This window comes from Diaphorina citri, unplaced genomic scaffold (genome assembly GCF_000475195.1).
Source record: "Diaphorina citri unplaced genomic scaffold, Diaci psyllid genome assembly version 1.1 scaffold582, whole genome shotgun sequence".
Classification (NCBI taxonomy): Eukaryota; Metazoa; Arthropoda; class Insecta; order Hemiptera; family Psyllidae; genus Diaphorina; species Diaphorina citri.
Genome location: NW_007378016.1, coordinates 95,897 through 115,455, shown reverse-complemented (window position 1 = coordinate 115,455; position 19,559 = coordinate 95,897). Strand labels below are relative to the sequence as shown.

Genomic DNA, 19,559 nt, shown 5'->3' with positions numbered 1-19,559 from the left:
TGATATTGAGTTATTTTATAGTTATGTCCACAAAGAACATTCGCTTTTCCATTTGATGTTGTAACAATAGGTCACATGGGTTAGCTACTATTATTAGATACTTAATACCTACCAAGGAATCCTAGGATTTGCAGGTACGTAGGTAACGTTCCTTCTTAGAGCGTAGTACCCACCGGCAACATTTCCATCAGAAACATTGTCTCTCAACAACCCGGAAATGTTTCTGCAACAATCCAGCAACTTCAGACTCTTTCTAAAACATGGGTTTTATCTTGAAAGTTGCTCAACATTTGAAACATTTGTTGTTGCGAAACAAATGTTCCCGGTCGTTACTCTTAATAAAGCTCGTAAATCTCAGATAATAATTCAACATTTATGTATAACCTACCAAAGTAGGTAGTCTTACTTGGTATGAACCTTAATGATTTCGCACATTATAACCTGCAATTCGTTTACTTCACACTCCCGTGTTCGCTGGACAATAACCAGTAACCAGAAAGATTCTGATCAAGGTAGAACCGGTACGGAGACCACAGAACTCTCCAACAAGGCTAAAAGTTGGAACTTTTTTGTTTGTTGTACCTACATCTCGTGAGCAGTGAGCCATTATCTTATCGTTCGTGATACCAACTTCTCATTAGAGGTTCTGTTATTAGAGATACACAACCCTGATGTTAGAGGTGCACTGATGAAGGCCTTGTTGGTTTATGTAGGTTCAACGATCAGCTGATGGTATACGCGTAAAATCTTTCACGATCTTCCGTTTAACCTTAAGTGATTCTTTGAGATAGGAGTAATCATTGTAATCATGCACTTATCATCCAGACATCCACGGAAAGCTTCAGTAATCACTTATCAACCGCGCCATCAGGACAGGACCCTTTAATGTCTGTGATGAATGCTTGGTAAGTAGGTGGCATAGCAGGTAGTTGATCTTTTCCGGATGAACGTGAGCGACCTGTTTTCGGAGACGACGGAGATCCCTCAATAGGTTTCCTCGCCGTATTTTTCACCAATATCACCTGAAAATTGCGAAAGGATAGTAATTAAAAAATTGACAAGTACCTACATAATATTGTATTTGGTAGTACAGAAACGGACTAAACTATTTGGTCATAGGGTAAGTGTACCATTTATTCGCCCACCTAAAAAACGTACCATTTATTGGCCCACCTGCCCACATTTATTTTTCTAATTTTTGTTTTTTTGACTACAATTTTTGAATAGTACTGGTTCGATAGCAGTCTTTAAGCCCTTTCTTTTGATGAAATTGGATCTTGAAAAAGTTCGTCCAGTTCAGACTTATATGGCGTATGGTACAGGTGGGCCAATAAATGGTACGTTTTTTAGGTGGGCGAATAAATGGTACACTTGCCCTATAACTCTACTTTTGTTGAAATTCATTAGACAAGTAGGTACCTTTTGTTGAAATTCATTTAAGTTGGTATGTGACCAGTCGTATTTTTTTTTTTTTTTTTTTAAGAGGTTTGACAGAGGGAACTGTAACTGCTATGGTCTTATCGTCCCGAAAGCGAGGAGAGAAGGAAGACAGGATAATAGAAAGCCAGCTGCTCCGAGAACGAACCTTATCACTCCGAGAACAAACCTTATCTGTGTAGGATGAAATCCGCCCCGGGCGGGAATCGAACCCGCGACCTAGCTCTTACAAGGCAGACGCGCTATCCTCCAAAAGTTAACCAGGGCTGGAATCAACTGGAATGTTCTTCCTGTTTCAGTTTTGGAACAAGTCATCCTCGACATCTAAATACATACCTGAAAATGATTGCTCACAATGGTTCGTGCTCGTACTGTACGTACCTAAAACTTTTATCTTTTTATCTCGTCATCGTTTTTCGTAGCAATTACTTAGCAGAATATTGAGAGAGAGAGAGAGCAAGAGAAACCAGTAACCAGAAAGATTCTGATCAAGGTAGAACCGGTACGGAGACCACAGAACTCTCCAACAAGGCTAAAAGTTGGAACTTTTTTTGTGTATACCCACATCTCGTGAGCAGTGAGCCATTATCTTATCGTTCGTGATACTAACATCCAACTTCTGTTATTAGAGAACTAGAGGTTCAATACACAACCCTGATGTTAGAGGTGCACTGATGAAGGCCTTGTTGGTTTGCGTGAAATCTTTCGTGATCTTCCGTTTAACCTTGATTCTTTGAGATAAGAGTAATCATGCACTTATCATCCACGGAAAGCTTCAGTAATCACTTATCAACCGCGCCATCAGGACAGGACCCTATAATGTCTGTGATGAAGGCTTGGTAAGTAGGTGGCATAGCAGGTAGTTAATCTTTTCCGGATGAACGTGAGCGACCTGTTTTCGGAGATGACGGAGATCCCTCAATAGGTTTCCTCGCCGTATTTTTCACCAATATCACCTGAAAATTGCGAAAGGAAAATATAACTCTGCTTTTGTTGAAATTCATTAGACAAGTAGGTACCTTTTGTTGAAATTCATTTAAGTTTTGGTATGTGTATGTGACCACTCGTCTGATAACGAAAATCATAATCGCTATCGTTTTATCAGTAATGAAAATCCTAACAGCCCGTTATTGTAACAGCAAAATGCCAAAAATCCTAAAAATTCGAGGAAAACAAAAAAAAATGAAATTTTCACTACGTGACTGGAGAAAATCCGACGGTCTTGTTAGAACATGCACCGCCACTGGTTTCCTCAGACTCGCAACTTGTCATCGTGTGAACGGATCCTATTTCAGCAACTTCTCTCTTCTCTCGTTGCGAAAAGTTGTTGAGCGCATCTGAAACTTTGCCCACTTCTCAGATGTAAAAAAAAAAAAAAAACAGATTTGAGATTTTGAGTTTTCTTATCAGTATCAGTGAAGTGTTCATATCAACTTATATTTAATATATTTCTTTTATTTCTTGTAATTAACCGTTACCGTTTTGTCAGTGATAAAACTGATTAAAAGCGTGTTCCATTATCTTTGTAGAGAATCCTGTCACCCCCATGCTTTCAGTTTCAAACACCACTTGTTTTTGAGAAATGAGGACAGCACCATCCTATGTGGTCCAAACAGGGTACTTTTCTGTCCCGAGAGTTTTGACAATGTTGTTTCATGATTCTTGAGCTTGCCTGGTGACTCGTTCAGTCAGCTATGGTATCTAGTCGTGCAGATCATGTGTGTTCAACATCGGTATCATCTTATCTGGGCACTGATCGTTATCTACTTTGCTCCGTCCACTATCACAAGTATAACCTCCTGTGATAAGTCCAGGAAGGTGCTGACAGATTCGTGGGGAATTATCAGCGATGGACCAATTGGAGAAAATTACACTCATGATACCCACTGTGAATGGCTTATCAAAGGTGAGAACTTTACTGCCATGGTAAACATTGATTATGTTTAGCATGTTGTATTTATAGGTTAGTTCTCCAATTTCATGTTGAAGTGTTTGTTAATCTCTCAGCCGCTCAAAGATAACTATACTGGCTATGCCCTAACATTTACAAGAATTCTCAAAATCCTTTGATCAGATATCAATAAACATTCCCATGGCAACAAGATACCTTATAAAAAAAACCTTTTCCTTTTTCAGCCAACTCAACTAATCAATTCATCACACTCAAGTTTGTACACATGAGCACTGAATGTTCATATGACTATGTTTTTGTGTATGATGGATTCTCATTTCAAGCACCTCTGCTCGGTACATTTAGTGGAAAAAATGAGCCACAGACCGTTGTTGCATCTTCAGGTTATGTAAGTGAAGAAAATTAGATACTTTATTGAATATTACACTATATAGCTATAATGCTATATACATACCTACTTAGTTGGATTAAGGAGCGTGGTAGCACTCCACCCCACAAAGTCAAGAAATTTTGACCGTGCTACTAGAGATATTATATGTTTAGGTATACTCTTCAATTCATTGCTCTAATGACCAAGGAAATATTTCCTTCTGTGTTACTATTTATAGCAGGTAAATGTTTGGACATCCAAGTCTCAAATTTGATAAGCACTTTCTATCCAGCTAAGTACCTACCTGAGAGTTAATTATTTACTTATTATTCTTGCCTATCACATCCTACTGCCTTGACAATCTTGACATCTGGCTTACCACTTCACCATGAATCCATAGACTCTCAATGTACCTACCTAACTTATTTTTACCATTTTCCAGATGCTTATTCTGCTATACAGTGATACCAACTACATGCTGGATGGATTTAGAGAAAGAGAGAAAAAGGAAAAAAGTATCTTTCTGCAGAGAAAAAGAGAAATTTCGAAGAAAAAAGGCAAAAAGAGAGAGAGAGAGAGATGAGGGGAGGCTAACAAGGAGGTGAATAGGTATTATGTTCATGACTGTGAGGGAGAAGAAGAAATAATAGGAAGAATTGACAGGAGGAAAAGGGGAAGAGAACGAAAAAAGAACAGGAGATGGGGAAGCGAAGGAAAGAATTGCTTGTTACTTGTACAGTTCAACAAGTGCCGAAGGGGCGGGGGAGGAAAAAATCTTCCTAATACCCTTTCTACTGATGGTCCCCTCTCTCTACTTCTCTACCCATAGATAGGTACCTCCTTCTCATCTTCAAGATTCTTTTACCAGAAAACTAGGCCCTTGTTTCGCAAGAAAAAATAAAAATGTACTTTTTTGTACAGTTAGAACACAAAAGAAGAACTTTTTGAAGTGGTTAATTGTCACTGTACATATATAACTACTGAGGTTTTTACGACTGGGAAGAGAAAGAGAGAAAAAGGAAAAAAGTATCTTTCTGCAGAGAAAAAGAGAAATTTCGAAGAAAAAAGGCAAAAAGAGAGAGAGAGAGATGAGGGGAGGCTAACAAGGAGGTGAATATAGGTATTATGTTCATGACTGTGAGGGAGAAGAAGAAATAATAGGAAGAATTGACAGGAGGAAAAGGGGAAGAGAACGAAAAAAGAACAGGAGATGGGGAAGCGAAGGAAAGAATTATTACTTGTTACTTGTACAGTTCAACAAGTGCCGAAGGGGCGGGGGAGGAAAAAATCTTCCTAATATCCTTTCTACTGATGGTCCCCTCTCTCTACTTCTCTACCCATAGATAGGTACCTCCTTCTCATCTTCAAGATTCTTTTACCAGAACTAGGCCCGTGTTTCGCAAGAAAAAATAAAAATGTACTTTTTTGTAAAGTGTGTTGTCACTGTACATATAACTACTGAGGTTTTTACGACTGGGATTTTACCCTCCATTCGGCGCCAAACTCACACCTCACCCAGCCTGAGTGGGGCCGGAAAAAGCCAGCAGGACGGGATTTCAAAGGTCACCCTCACCAATCCGGATACCAACCACACACAGCGTTGCTTAACTTCAATGATCCATTGGCTACTGAAATACTGATGCATGTACTATTGCCACTGGTTTTCGACTGTAGATGTTTGTACCTACGTTTGTGGAATGTTTCGATCTTTCGATAAAACCCCTTGAAATTACATTTGTGATGCTTGTTGCAAACGACTGGGATTTTACCCTCCATTCGGCGCCAAACTCACACCTCACCCAGCCTGAGTGGGGCCGGAAAAAGCCAGCAGGACGGGATTTCAAAGGTCACCCTCACCAATCCGGATACCAACCACACACAGCGTTGCTTAACTTCAATGATCCATTGGCTACTGAAATACTGATGCATGTACTATTGCCACTGGTTTTCGACTGTAGATGTAGGTACCTACGTTTGTGGAATGTTTCGATCAAACCCCTTGAAATTACATTTGTAATGCTTGTTGCATTATTTTAAACTGAAGGCGTATTTATCTCAAGTTTGTAAAAGTGTTTTCGCTCGAATGAAGAGAAAACGAGTTTTGTTGATAAAACACAATTTTTGCAGGATATTTCATCGTGGCTTGGTGGTCTAGGGGTATGATTCTCGCTTAGGGTGCGAGAGGTCCCGGGTTCAAATCCCGGCCAAGCCCTAATTTTTCTCGGAGTGCTAAATGTTTTACATGTCTTTATCCACGGATGGATTTCAAGCCGAGTATTCCATTACAAATTGCTCGGCTAACTGTACAAACCATGGCCAATGTGTAGAACATACTTGCATCTGTGATACGGACTGGGGTGGTCCCAACTGTAGACACCAGCTGTGTGCCAATCAGTGCAGTGGACATGGGGACTGTGTGGAAGGACAGTGTTTGTGTCAGAAGGGATTTGTCGGACAGTATTGCAGTCTGTTTGACCTTGACAAGGAAGGCAATAGGTACCTATTATTAATTTATATCTGTAGTTTTTTTTTATTATTATTATTATTTGTAACAATACATTGGTAATTTTTTGCCATTGGCAGAGGTAATTATTTGCCATTTATTTAGCCAGGGAATTTCAGGCTGGTCTCTTCACTGTTTAAGGTCCCCCAGCCAGACTAGACTGGTCTACTCCCTGTTTAAGGTCCCCCAGCCAGACCTGATTTGCAGAGGTGAAATAAAATAATAGATGATTTGTTCATTATACATTTGCAGATGTAAACATTGTTTTTCAGGTACAGATTGTAAAAGGTTTTCTGATTATAATAGAGTAGAATAAGACCTATTTAAGTTAAGTATAGCTTGTTTTATTTCATATATAATTAAAAGATTTTCCATGAAATAATCCAATTTTCTCTCCTACAGGTGGCATTTCCTATCTGAATTTGTGATAGAGGCTCGCACCTCGCACTCTGCAGTCTATGTGGACGACACAGACGCTTTGTATGTGTTTGGAGGATTCAGACGGCCGTCGACTAAGTGACACATAGTATGTGTGGACACACCTTAAGAGGTATGGGCATATGGGCAAATCCTTCAACTTGGTGATCGTGTGACTCTGAAGTGGGTATTTCTGTTATTTGTTTTTCAAGATAACTATTTCGCTTCTTATCTGTTTCTAGTCATCACTCCCTGCTGGAATGCACGGCTAATCCAGAGTGTGGTTGGTGCTCCTCCGATGATATCTGCTACGGTCGTATGCTAAGTGTTAACTGTACTACCAATCTACAAACCACGCGGTGTCCAGGTAATGGAGTCTTGAAAATTAATTTTAAGGAAAATAGGTAGTAGATACGTTCTATTAAAGAAAGAAAAAAAAAGAGAGAAAGTGGAAAAAGGAAATTGCTTTTTTATACCTATAACATTTTGTCTTAATTACATTTTTTCCCTCTCTCATTTCTTTCTTTGTGTTTGTCACTATCATTGTTTATGTTCTGTCTTATTGAAAAGTAAAGTAAATTATTATTTCGAAAAAAACTTGGACTGGAACCTCCATACCGCCAGATCCGAAGTCCAACGCGTTAACCACTAGTGAGGATTTTTGGTTAATTGTTTGGTTTTCTGTTTTGTTGCAGGTATTTGTCCAAGTTTGAGTTTTGGTTAATTGGTTGGTTTTCTATTTTGTTCCAGGTATTTGTCCAAGTCTGAGTAGCTGTCACTCCTGTTTGATCCACTCCCAGGATACGCGGCCTCTGTCTGTGGCACACAAGTTAAATCTAAATCAATGCACCTGGTGTGTACATAACGCCTTTGTCCAAGTCTGAGTAGCTGTCACTCCTGTTTGATCCACTCCCAGGATACGCGGCCTCTGTCTGTGGCACACAAGTTAAATCTAAACCAATGCACCTGGTGTGTACATAACGCTCGCTGTCACCATAAGGGAGGTAAGAATAATAGTGATTATTTATATTACTTGCATAGAACTCAAAAGTCCCTTTACTCCAGCAGTAGACTACCACTTTTACTGTGGTCAATTTCTCAAGTTATATTGAGGACGTGAGGTAAGAATAGTCTGAGACCTTATTCCCTCTTCTGAAGCTCATTTCCCCTCTTCTAAGTAGCGCTTTCCCTTGTAAGCGCTGGATTCGTATAAGCATAACACAACTTCTAGGCCTGTCCCTACACCTGAGCCTCAGAGTGGCCTTTTGTGTACGACTGTTGTAATTGCTAGGTCGTGGGTTCAAATTCCGCCCGGGGCGTATTTTATCCTAAAGAGACAAGGTTCGTTCTCGGAACGGCGGGCTTTCTTCTATCCTGTCATCTTTTCTCTCTTCTCTTTCGGGACGATAACACCTGAGCAGTTACAGTTCCCTCTATCAAACCTCTTGAAAAAAAAATCCTCTCTCCCATAAATATTAAAATACATGTTTTTCTTAGCAGTTACAGGTCTTTCTATCAAACCTTTTCAAAACTAACATAATAGTACGGCTCAATATCAGTAAATCCTATAATAAGTTCATATAACTTGTCGACAGGCGAATGGAACTCGGGAAAGGATAGCACCGGCACCGAGATTCGAACATGCTGCTTGCCGGTAAGTTGAACTTCAGTTGTAGTATCGTTGTTTGTTTGTTTTTCAGCAGTATAAATATGGTATATTCTATTCCATTTTCCTTTCAGAAACTAGCCCACCTCGTAAAAGTTAGGCCTTAGCTTGGGTGTGTAGTATTGATTGTAACCTAAAGGGTTTGTAAATCAAGTTATTTTTCAACTATCAAACGACTCCAACGGTGTGCTATCTTGAATTTCCTATAGTTTAGTACCTACAGGCGCTATCTCGCCTAAAGAGAGAACGAGCTTCAGAAGATGGGAAATTTCGAAAGGAGAAAACTCTTTTGTTAGCAGAACTTGGGCCATTTGTCTAGCCAGGGGACGTTAAACTGGGAGTACACTAAGTAGTGATTCAGTGTACTGAAAAATTCACCAATTTTAATTGGACAAAATTCGAAAGATTTCTGTTTCCAAAAGGGAATCGGTTCGGTATCCCGAAAGGAAATACGTGTCTACATCTACATATCTTTCATGAACATTCACAGTTTTAATTTTTTAATCAAACCATTCCTATTATCTAGGTTTTCATGCTATATCTATTTCTGTTGTTCCCCTGCGTTTCAGCTACCCGGGTGGGTTTCTCCTATACGGGGGTAAACTGTCAGACGGACGCCTCTCCAATGAACTGTGGCTATACAACGTCACCTCTAGGACATGGTCACTCCGCGCCCAGTCTTCCCTAGTTACGCCTCCAGCCCTGTCCAAACATACGTTGACCTATGCCCCTGACACGGAGTACGTGTATGTGCTAGGGGGAAGCAAAGCCCATGGCGAGTTTTCGGCACAGATATTTGCCATTAAACTCAGCACAGGTGAGTGGATTGGGCATCATATGTCTTCAGGCAAACTCCATTTGTCAAGGGTCTAGGTTTACCTTGCCCTTGGGATCAGTTTAATTCGAAGAACCCATTCACTGGTTCTTAGGTATTTAGGGATTTACAGTAGCCTCCTTGGCAGAGTGGGTATCACACTAGGCTTGCACGCCGGAGGTCCCGGGTTCGATTCCCGGCGAGGTCGAATTTTTTTCGGCTCTGTGTTTGAAGTTCAGGGTGCACTCAGCCTCGTGAGAACAATTGAGTACCTACTTTAATTGAGTGGTGGCATTATAAGTCAAAGATACGAGCAATGATAGATTTGGTGATTGAGTAAATGAAAGATTTGTAATACTGTGAAACTCATAAAGTTTTGAAGAGGCTATTGCTTCACCACAAACAATTCATGATTTGATAGTTATTTAAGGAATTTTAAATGTGTTGAGCATAAACGCTTGTCACAAATGTCGTTCCCTGCTTAATGCACTACGCTAAATTTTATGACTTGACTAGGACTCGAACCACCAACCTCCAGATCCGAAGTCCACCGCGCTAACCACTTCACCACTGAGGTTGGTTTTGATATTTATTTACTGAGTGTTGTAACATTTCCAGTGGGAGGTGATGAACAGTGGCAGGAGTTAATACCCAGAGGAGGCCAAGTTCTAGACTTCCGAGTAACAGCGCACTCTACCGTCTATGATGTGTACTCGAAATCTCTGTTGGTCTATGGAGGCATACTTACTCAGGTAAAGTTAACAAACGTCTTTTTTAAACTAACTTGACGTTAACTTTTTTCTTGACACTTTTGATCGTCATTAATTATGGAAGCTATCTGCAAAATCTGAGCTACCAAATATTTTCAAAGATTTGACGTTAATTACCGGCCGAACCGTACATTTCCCGAGGTCCGAACCGCGGACACTTTTGATCATCATTAATTATGGAAGCTGTCTGCAAAATTTGAGCGACCTGTGGCTGAAGGTAAAGTCGTGAGAAGCGCTAGTTTCTTTTGAGCTTTTTTTTTAGACTCGTAGTTTTGTAGTTCGTATTAAATTCCATGTTCTTGTTGTATTCAGGTGGCCAGGTTCTCCAAGATCTCTGACAAGCTGTTTATATTCAACGTAGAATCTCGTCACTACTCGGAAGTTAGCTATCCTAGAGCTGAGAGTAGAGACACTTATGTACCGCGCGAGAGAGCTTTCCATTCTGCTACCATTGTAGGTAAGAAACCAGTTAGCAAAAACTTACCGTGTCCGATAGGCTGGCATGATATTTGTGTCAAAAAGGTAGAAGGATTGGGGTTTAAAACTCTTTGACCGCCCTGAAATACCTTGGCTCGTAAATCCCGGCCAAGCCCAATTTTTTCTCGAGTGCTAAATGTTTTAATTTTAATATAAATCCTCTAACTTTAGCATTAACACGGTATATTTCCTGTCGATTTTTTTTGGCATCTGAATTTTTGTTGGTAGTCAGGGTAGGTTGGATAAAAGTAACTTGCATTTAGCTTTCACATCCTATGAAATATTATTACCTAGTCCTTTTACTTTTCTGATAACGAAAATCATAATCGCTATCGTTTTATCAGTAATGAAAATCCTAACAGCCCGTTATTGTAACAGCAAAATGCCAAAAATCCTAAAAATTCGAGGAAAACAAAAAAAAATGAAATTTTCACTACGTGACTGGAGAAAATCCGACGGTCTTGTTAGAACATGCACCGCCACTGGTCCTCAGACTCGCAACTTGTCATCGTGTGAACGGATCCTATTTCAGCAACTTCTCTCTTCTCTCGTTGCGAAAAGTTGTTGAGCGCATCTGAAACTTTGCCCACTTCTCAGATGTAAAAAAAAAAAAAAAACAGATTTGAGATTTTGAGTTTTCTTATCAGTATCAGTGAAGTGTTCATATCAACTTATATTTAATATATTTCTTTTATTTCTTGTAATTAACCGTTACCGTTTTGTCAGTGATAAAACTGATTAAAAGCGTGTTCCATTATCTTTGTAGAAAATCCCGTCACCCCCATGCTTTCAGTTTCAAACACCACTTGTTTTTGAGAAATGAGGACAGCACCATCCTATGTGGTCCAAACAGGGTACTTTTCTGTCCCGAGAGTTTTGACAATGTTGTTTCATGATTCTTGAGCTTGCCTGGTGACTCGTTCAGTCAGCTATGGTATCTAGTCGTGCAGATCATGTGTGTTCAACATCGGTATCATCTTATCTGGGCACTGATCGTTATCTACTTTGCTCCGTCCACTATCACAAGTATAACCTCCTGTGATAAGTCCAGGAAGGTGCTGACAGATTCGTGGGGAATTATCAGCGATGGACCAATTGGAGAAAATTACACTCATGATACCCACTGTGAATGGCTTATCAAAGGTGAGAACTTTACTGCCATGGTAAACATTGATTATGTTTAGCATGTTGTATTTATAGGTTAGTTCTCCAATTTCATGTTGAAGTGTTTGTTAATCTCTCAGCCGCTCAAAGATAACTATACTGGCTATGCCCTAACATTTACAAGAATTCTCAAAATCCTTTGATCAGATATCAATAAACATTCCCATGGCAACAAGATACCTTATAAAAAAAACCTTTTCCTTTTTCAGCCAACTCAACTAATCAATTCATCACACTCAAGTTTGTACACATGAGCACTGAATGTTCATATGACTATGTTTTTGTGTATGATGGATTCTCATTTCAAGCACCTCTGCTAGGTGGTTTAAGGTTTTTTTTTTTTTTTTTTTTTTTTTTTTTGATGCGTGGTTTAATTTCGTTCGAAGCTTTGTGTGGACATTGGAAACCTTGAAATTTGTGAAGAGTGAAAAAAAGCATTAATTTCGTATTGCACTGTTTCCTGTACTGATTCCAGGCAACTACATGGTCATATTCGGAGGATACACACATCGACATAACCAGGAAGAGATCTGCTATGATAATCAGATGTATCTGTATCATCTCGGATGTCATACGTGGGTGAACGATGATATCTTGGGCTCCACTAAACGAGGTACATAGTGTAGTAGCCCTTTTTCCATAAAGATGTGAAACGACATTTTCTCTGATTCGTATTTTTTTTTTCTTCTTTTTTCATTTACTTCTCCACCTTCAATATTATTAGCTTCCCCTCCTCTCATTTTAGGAATTTCATAACAATGTTTCACATTAGGAATATTGGAATTTTTGGCGGTAGGTATTTTTTAACCGTTTTAACCGTCCATTTTGGTAGACAATGTAGACAATTTTCCAGGTCTGAAATTTTTTCGTTTTTTTTCGTTTTTCGTTTTTTTTTTCCATGTGCCTAACGGAAATTTCAAAGTCGTGTAGTGTTCTGTTCACACCAAATTTGTCTGTACTCGTTTAACATTTTAACGTTTTATCCCATCTACACACGGAGGTACTGAAAAGAAACTGATTAGTAACCATCAGTTAAGTTAGTAAATCGCGAGTAACTAACTGGTTACTAATCAGTTTCTTTTCAGTAGACTTGTGTGTAGATGGGCTTACTGAACTCTCATTACATGTTCTCACACAGGCAACAAGTATCCAAAACAGCAAGGTGTATTCGGTCACACGGCAGATGTTAGACGGGGCAACACGTTACTTCTCATGGGCGGTTACCATGGAAACGTTAACGCAGACCTGATAGCCTTCACCTTCCCTCTTACTGAACTCTCATTACATGTTCTCACACAGGCAACAAGTATCCAAAACAGCAAGGTGTATTCGGTCACACGGCAGATGTTAGACGTGGCAACACGTTACTTCTCATGGGCGGTTACCATGGAAACGTGAACGCGGACCTGATAGCCTTTACCTTCCCCCCGACCCTCGCCCCTGCTTATAATACGTCCTATGAACCAGAGCATATCTGCAGCTAGTAAGTTTTTATTATGGCCTTTATTCACACAAGAACGGCACAAACTCCCCTTCTTTAGCAAGAGGAATTTCAGTCTGGTATCCTCCCTGTAGTCCCCCAGCCAGTTAACTGGACAACTGGACCGAGTAGAATAAGACCTATTTAAGTTAAGTATAGCTTGTTTTATTTCATATATAATTAAAAGATTTTCCATGAAATAATCCAATTTTCTCTCCTACAGGTGGCATTTCCTATCTGAATTTGTGATAGAGGCTCGCACCTCGCACTCTGCAGTCTATGTGGACGACACAGACGCTTTGTATGTGTTTGGAGGATTCAGTCTGAATTCTGTGCTCGGAGATCTCAAGGTGTACTTATTCAATACCAGCCAGTGGCTAGATAGTGATGGAAATATTGTAGGTGAGTCATTTCCATACCTCATAACCACATCTGAGTCATAGGGTGTGTGATGTGGGTGTGTCATATCTCATAACAAGAGTCATATCCCATATCAGTTGGGTGCTGGTCATACTGATTCCTTTTGCTAACTTCAAGGAGCCTGATTATGGCTCTAGTAGTTAAAAATTGAAACTATTGACCCTGCATTAAAAAAAAAAAAAAAAAACGAGAGAAAACGGAAAAATAAACAAGGAGAGGGAGAGAGAGAAAGATAAATTCTCATGATAAAAGGATAAATTCTTTGATTCGGGCAATCATTAATTCTCATTCTCAAATTCTCCAGACTCAGGCAAGTACTCTCACAGTCACATCGACCCCCATGCTCTGGCTGCCGTGCTCTCCAACGAGGGAGAAAAGGAAAGCAGATGGGGTCTCCGCACTCGCACAATACTCCAGAATATCCTCTACTCTCTCACCGCTAATAATTCGTGGAATTTGGGACACGACCGGAACTCGAACCCGGGATCTCAGTTGAGATTGTACCGCGGTAGTCGACAGGCGAAAAAGAAAAATTCCGTTGGTCCTCATTTTTCCTGCTCTATGACTTTGAAACATCACACAAGTAAGCGCAACTGATCTATTATTATTATGTATTTGGCTTGTCAAGGTGTGTCTATACATACGGCGTTAATCGATCATTATCTATTCACGTTGATGGACGGCCGTCGACTAAGTGACACATAGTATGTGTGGACACACCTTAAGAGGTATGGGCAAATCCTTCAACTTGGTGATCGTGTGACTCTGAAGTGGGTATTTCTGTTATTTGTTTTTCAAGATAACTACTTCGCTTCTTATCTGTTTCTAGTCATCACTCCCTGCTAGAATGCACGGCTAATCCAGAGTGTGGCTGGTGCTCCTCCGATGATATCTGCTACGGTCGTATGCTAAGTGTCAACTGTACTACCAATCTACAAACCACGCGATGTCCAGGTAATGGAGTCTTGAAAATTAATTTAAAGGAAAATAGGTAGTAGGTACATTCTATTAAAGAAAGAAAGAAAGAAAAAAAAAGAGAAAGTGGAAAAAGGAAATTGCTTTTTTATACCTATAACATTTTGTCTTAATTACATTTTTTCCCTCTCTCATTTCTTTCTTTGTGTTTGTCACTATCATTGTTTATGTTCTGTCTTATTGAAAAGTAAAGTAAATTATTATTTCGAAAAAAACTTGGACTGGAACCTCCATACCGCCAGATCCGAAGTCCAACGCGTTAACCACTAGTGAGGATTTTTGGTTAATTGTTTGGTTTTCTGTTTTGTTGCAGGTATTTGTCCAAGTTTGAGTTTTGGTTAATTGGTTGGTTTTCTATTTTGTTCCAGGTATTTGTCCAAGTCTGAGTAGCTGTCACTCCTGTTTGATCCACTCCCAGGATACGCGGCCTCTGTCTGTGGCACACAAGTTAAATCTAAATCAATGCACCTGGTGTGTACATAACGCCCGCTGTCACCATAAGGGAGGTAAGAATAATAGTGATTATTTATATTACTTGCATAGAACTCAAAAGTCCCTTTACTCCAGCAGTAGGCTACCACTTTTACTGTGGTCAATTTCTCAAGTTATATTGAGGACGTGAGGTAAGAATAAAAAAATTCCCTCTTCTGAAGCTCATTTCCCTCTTCTAAGTAGCGCTTTCCCTTGTAAGCGCTGGATTCGTATAAGCATAACACAACTTACTTCTAGGCCTGTCCCTACACCTGAGCCTCAGAGTGGACTTTTGTGTACGACTGTTGTAATTGCTAGGTCGCGGGTTCAAATTCCGCCCGGGGCGTATTTTATCCTAAAGAGACAAGGTTCGTTCTCGGAACGGCGGGCTTCCTTGGTCGACAGGCGAATGGAACTCGGGAAAGGATAGCACCGGCACCGAGATTCGAACATGCTGCTTGCCGGTAAGTTGAACTTCAGTTGTATTATCGTTGTTTGTTTGTTTGTTCAGCAGTATAAACATGGTATATTCTATTCCATTTTCCTTTCAGAATCTAGCCCACCTCCTAAAAGTTAGGCCTTAGCTTGCGTGTGTAGTATTGATTGTAACCTAAAGGGTTTGTAAATCAAGTTATTTTTCAATTATCAAAAGACTCCAACGGTGTGCTATCTTGAATTTCCTATAGTTTAGTACCTACAGGCGCTATCTCGCCAAAAGAGAGAACAAGCTTCAGAAGACGGGAAATTTCGAAAGGAGAAAAGTCTTTTGTTAGCACAACTTGGGCCATTTGTCTAGCCAGGGGACGTTAAACTGGGAGTACACTAAGTAGTGATTCAGTGTACTGAAAAATTCACCAATTTTAATTGGACAAAATTCGAAAGATCTCTGTTTCCAAAAGGGAACCGGTTCGATTTCCCGAAAGGAAATACATGTCTACATATCTGTCATGAACATTCACAGTTTTAATTTTTTAACTCTCTTTCGGGACGATAACACCTGAGCAGTTACAGTTCCCTCTATCAAACCTCTTGAAAAAAAAATCCTCTCTCCCATAAATATTAAATACATGTTTTTCCTTAGCAGTTACAGGTCTTTCTATCAAACCTTTTCAAAACTAACTCGTTTTCAGATGACTACGGGGTGTGTGGTCTGCAAGAAGACACACCGAGTCAGGAGCCAGGCTGGTGGGGTTCAGTAGGAACAGAGGTGACGGCCCCCTCTCAATGCAGACTGGCAGATAAAACCCCTGGCCTTACCTTTCTCAAGTATGCTCATCCGGCTAACTTTTCTCAGCCAGATCATGTGAGTATACCTCCTACTCTGTTGCCCTGTCTTTCTCCTGAGACATTTTAGAGAGAAAGAATCAAAATAATGTATTTAACAAACTGTTCTAAGTATAGAGTTGCCAAACGACACAGCATAAAATTAGTCTTTTGACATTTTTCTTTCACTAGTTTTTTGACTTTTTTTATGGGAATTGTTTGTAAAGGAGACATTTAAAAATGATGCAAATCGGCGCGAACGACACGCACAAAGCATAGTTGAAGCACCTAATGGGGGGATCTATAAAAGTTGAGAAAGGCTCTGCCTTACCCCAAATAGTTCATGATTTGATATGGATTGATTAATCAAGTATTATCTCCTATCTGTTTCTATTTCGTACCAGGTTACCATTGTTAACTCTACCTCCGTGGAAGTGACCGTGTCCTCTTCTCCTATGACGAGAACCGAGCTATCTCTAGGTGGCGAAACTCTGGCCAGACTGCATGGCTATATTCACCCCGGTGCGGGCTCTGCACATAATCCTGATCAGCTACAAGCCTGCATAGCGTTCTCCTCGGCTAGGCTCAAAATGGCGCCACCCAATGGTACTTTGGTAAGAACACGTTTTATTTATTGATTCTAGGGTTTATAGGTCATGAAAAATAAAATTAAAAACATTTTTGAAAAGCACTGAAAATTAAAAATTACATCAAAAGTCATCGAAAATCGCGAGAATTTTGACTGAACTGGATAACGGCAAAATTATCTGTAAATACAAACACGTAGGGCATGGAAGGAGCCCAGATATTGTTTCTAGGCGTTCAAGGGGGTTTTATCTGGATAGGAGAAAGCCAACCCTTCCGAGAACGAACATTATCCGTTCAGGATAAAATCCGCCCCGGGCGGGAATCGAACCTGCGGCCTAGCGCTTACAAGGCAGACACGCTGCCAAACAAACCAACTAAAAAGACGTAAAATAACCCTTTAACAGCACCATTCATAGTAATTGAATCCCCCTTCCTCAGGAACTGCTAGCTAACATCTCTTCGGATGCATTCCAATGCTTCAATGCGGAGTGGCCCGGTTCTCAGCTTACCACTGGAAGATATCTGGTAGACTTTGAATCTCAGAAGTTCATAGCGGGAAGCCGTTTAGAGTACTGGGAGGGATGGGTTGTCCGGCTTCGTACATTCCGTGCTTATCCATCATCACCACTTCATTGTTGCAAGAAATGCAATACATGTCTCTGGAACACGGAAAAATATACTCGATTGTAATTAAAAAAAAAAGGCTTCACTTTTGGTGGTTTGAATAGCGGGAAGCTCGCATGCTTTATCTCCGTCCAGAATGAGACTGCAAGTCAATAGAAGCCATGAATCTCCTAAAGTAAGATTTTTTTTTTTTTTAACCAAGTGATGGTGACGGATTTAAAAGAATCAGGAGGGTAAGTGATAAACTAGGATTCAGATAGGATATAAAACCAACAGAAGAGGAAGCGGGAAGCTCGCATGCTTTATCTCCGTCCAGAATGAGACTGCAAGTCAATAGAAGCCATGAATCTCCTAAAGTAAGATTTTTTTTTAACCAAGTGATGGTGACAGATTTAAAAGAATCAGGAGGGTAAGTGATAAACTAGGATTCAGATAGGATGTAAAACCAACAGAAGAGGATTTCAATTAAATAATTCAAAAATATTGTATAGCAGTTAATGGCATTTTTTTTAAAGAGGTTTGATGATAGAGGGAACTGTAACTGCTATGGTCATATCGTCCCGAAATCGAAAAGAGAAGAAAGACAGGAGAGGAAAGCCAGCCCTTCCGAGAACGAACCTTATCAATTTAGGATAAAATCTTGGAATTGAACCCGCGGCCTAGCGCTCACAAGGCTGACTCGCTACCAACCAAGCTAACTAGTCTCACCCTAATTTAGGAATAACAGGGAGCTGAGAAAAGTCATATTTGGTCGAAACTGGGATTCTGATTCTGACCAAGGAAGGCGGGGGAATGGAGAAAAATCCAACAAATAACTTACATAGTCAGTTGTACCTAAACCTTATTACAATAATGCTTATACGTAATCTTCTTCTTTTCTTGTACCTTTTCCCGTGTTCAGTCGGGGTCGGCGTTTTTTCGTCAGCCTCTCAATCAGCCCTAGCTAGGGTGATTGCTTTGGGCTGACATTTGGTTTTGGCTACACAAATACAAAGATACCCTGCGCACTCAACCTTTTAGCAAGAGATATTTCAGGCTGGTATCTATCCTGTCTAAAGTCCCCTAGCCAGACAAAATTTCTGCACCTAATGTATCCAATTATTGCCAATAAATATTTACAATACTATTATTTGTAATATTTATGCAGGTGTTTACATTCGAGTATTTGGAGCCGTATGAAGGTTCAGGGGAGTGCGAGTATCACAATTGTCTCCAATGTTTGAGTGATGCCAGTTGTGCGTGGTGCGACTCGCTCAGTAAATGTTTCTCCCGATCTCTCAACGAATCTCAAGTGTGTGTCGACCGAAACGGTAAGTGCTCGTGCGAAATGATTTTTTTTTTTTACGAGGTTTGGCAGTTTTTTTTTTAAATTTTTTTTTTTTTTTTTTTTTTACGAGGTTTGACAGAGGGAACTGTAACTGCTAAGGTCTTATCGTTCCGAAATCGAAGAGAGAAAGGAGACAGGATAGGAGGAAGCCAGCCCTTCCGAGAACGAACATAATCCCATCAGGATAAAGTCCGCCCCGGGCGGGAATCGAACAAGGCAGACGCTAACTAGGCTGGCTCGTGCGAAATGAGATATTTAACCGTCAATTTTGTGTTGGAGTTTTAATACCTTAAGGCCCATTCCCACTTGTCGTGAGTTTCATCTGATTTCTTTCCCAATGTCCTTGTAGGCAATTTAATTTAAATAAGAGTGTTCCTACTACACACAACACGATAAGAGAGAGGAAAGCCAGCCCTTCCGAGAACGAACCTTATCAATTTAGGATAAAATCTTGGAATTGAACCCGCGGCCTAGCGCTCACAAGGCAGACGCGCTACCAACCAAGCTAACTAGGCTCACCCTAATTTAAGAATAACAGGGAGCTGAGAAAAGTCATATTTGGTCGAAACCGGGATTCTGGTTCTGACCGAGAAAATGGGATAAAAAGGGAAAAATCTAACAAAGACATAGTCAGTTGTACCTAAACCTTATTATATTAATGCTTATACGTAATCTTCTTCTTTCCTTGCGCCTTTTCCGTGTTCAGTCGGGGTCGGCGTTTTTTCGTCAGCCTCTCAATCAGCCCTAACTAGGGTGATTGCTTTGGGCTGACATTTGGTTTTGGCTACAAAAATACAAAGATGCCCTGCGCACTCAACCTTTTAGCAAGAGATATTTCAGGCTGGTATCTATCCTGTCTAAAGTCCCCTAGCCAGTCAAAA

The 19,559-nt window shown here is 40.2% G+C and overlaps 1 protein-coding gene, 1 long non-coding RNA gene and 1 other non-coding gene across 3 annotated transcripts in view; all 3 read left to right on the top strand.

Annotated features, from left to right (window-relative positions):
- The first annotated feature begins 2,853 nt into the window (after positions 1-2,853).
- The window catches only part of LOC103510316 (multiple epidermal growth factor-like domains protein 8), a 58,221-nt gene continuing 41,515 nt past the window's right edge, over positions 2,854-19,559 (top strand). Inside the window, exons 1-21 of the mRNA XM_026824391.1 lie at positions 2,854-3,343; positions 3,574-3,737; positions 4,162-4,211; positions 5,988-6,215; positions 6,625-6,738; positions 6,882-7,006; positions 7,390-7,517; positions 8,235-8,293; positions 8,875-9,122; positions 9,738-9,871; positions 10,202-10,346; positions 12,006-12,143; positions 12,830-13,013; positions 14,260-14,384; positions 14,774-14,911; positions 16,007-16,179; positions 16,544-16,753; positions 17,166-17,276; positions 17,452-17,526; positions 18,499-18,661; positions 18,995-19,023. Coding sequence (XP_026680192.1) covers positions 3,154-3,343; positions 3,574-3,737; positions 4,162-4,211; positions 5,988-6,215; positions 6,625-6,738; positions 6,882-7,006; positions 7,390-7,517; positions 8,235-8,293; positions 8,875-9,122; positions 9,738-9,871; positions 10,202-10,346; positions 12,006-12,143; positions 12,830-13,013; positions 14,260-14,384; positions 14,774-14,911; positions 16,007-16,179; positions 16,544-16,753; positions 17,166-17,276; positions 17,452-17,526; positions 18,499-18,661; positions 18,995-19,023 — 2,931 coding nt within the window. The 5' untranslated portion in view covers positions 2,854-3,153. The remainder of the gene's footprint in view (positions 3,344-3,573; positions 3,738-4,161; positions 4,212-5,987; positions 6,216-6,624; positions 6,739-6,881; positions 7,007-7,389; positions 7,518-8,234; positions 8,294-8,874; positions 9,123-9,737; positions 9,872-10,201; positions 10,347-12,005; positions 12,144-12,829; positions 13,014-14,259; positions 14,385-14,773; positions 14,912-16,006; positions 16,180-16,543; positions 16,754-17,165; positions 17,277-17,451; positions 17,527-18,498; positions 18,662-18,994; positions 19,024-19,559) is intronic.
- Positions 5,860-5,931, top strand: Trnap-agg. Its single transcript has one exon. It is a non-coding gene; the product is annotated as a tRNA-Pro (tRNA).
- Positions 13,238-13,839, top strand: LOC113467905. The gene is made up of 2 exons (XR_003391827.1): positions 13,238-13,412; positions 13,735-13,839. It is a non-coding gene; the product is annotated as an uncharacterized LOC113467905 (long non-coding RNA).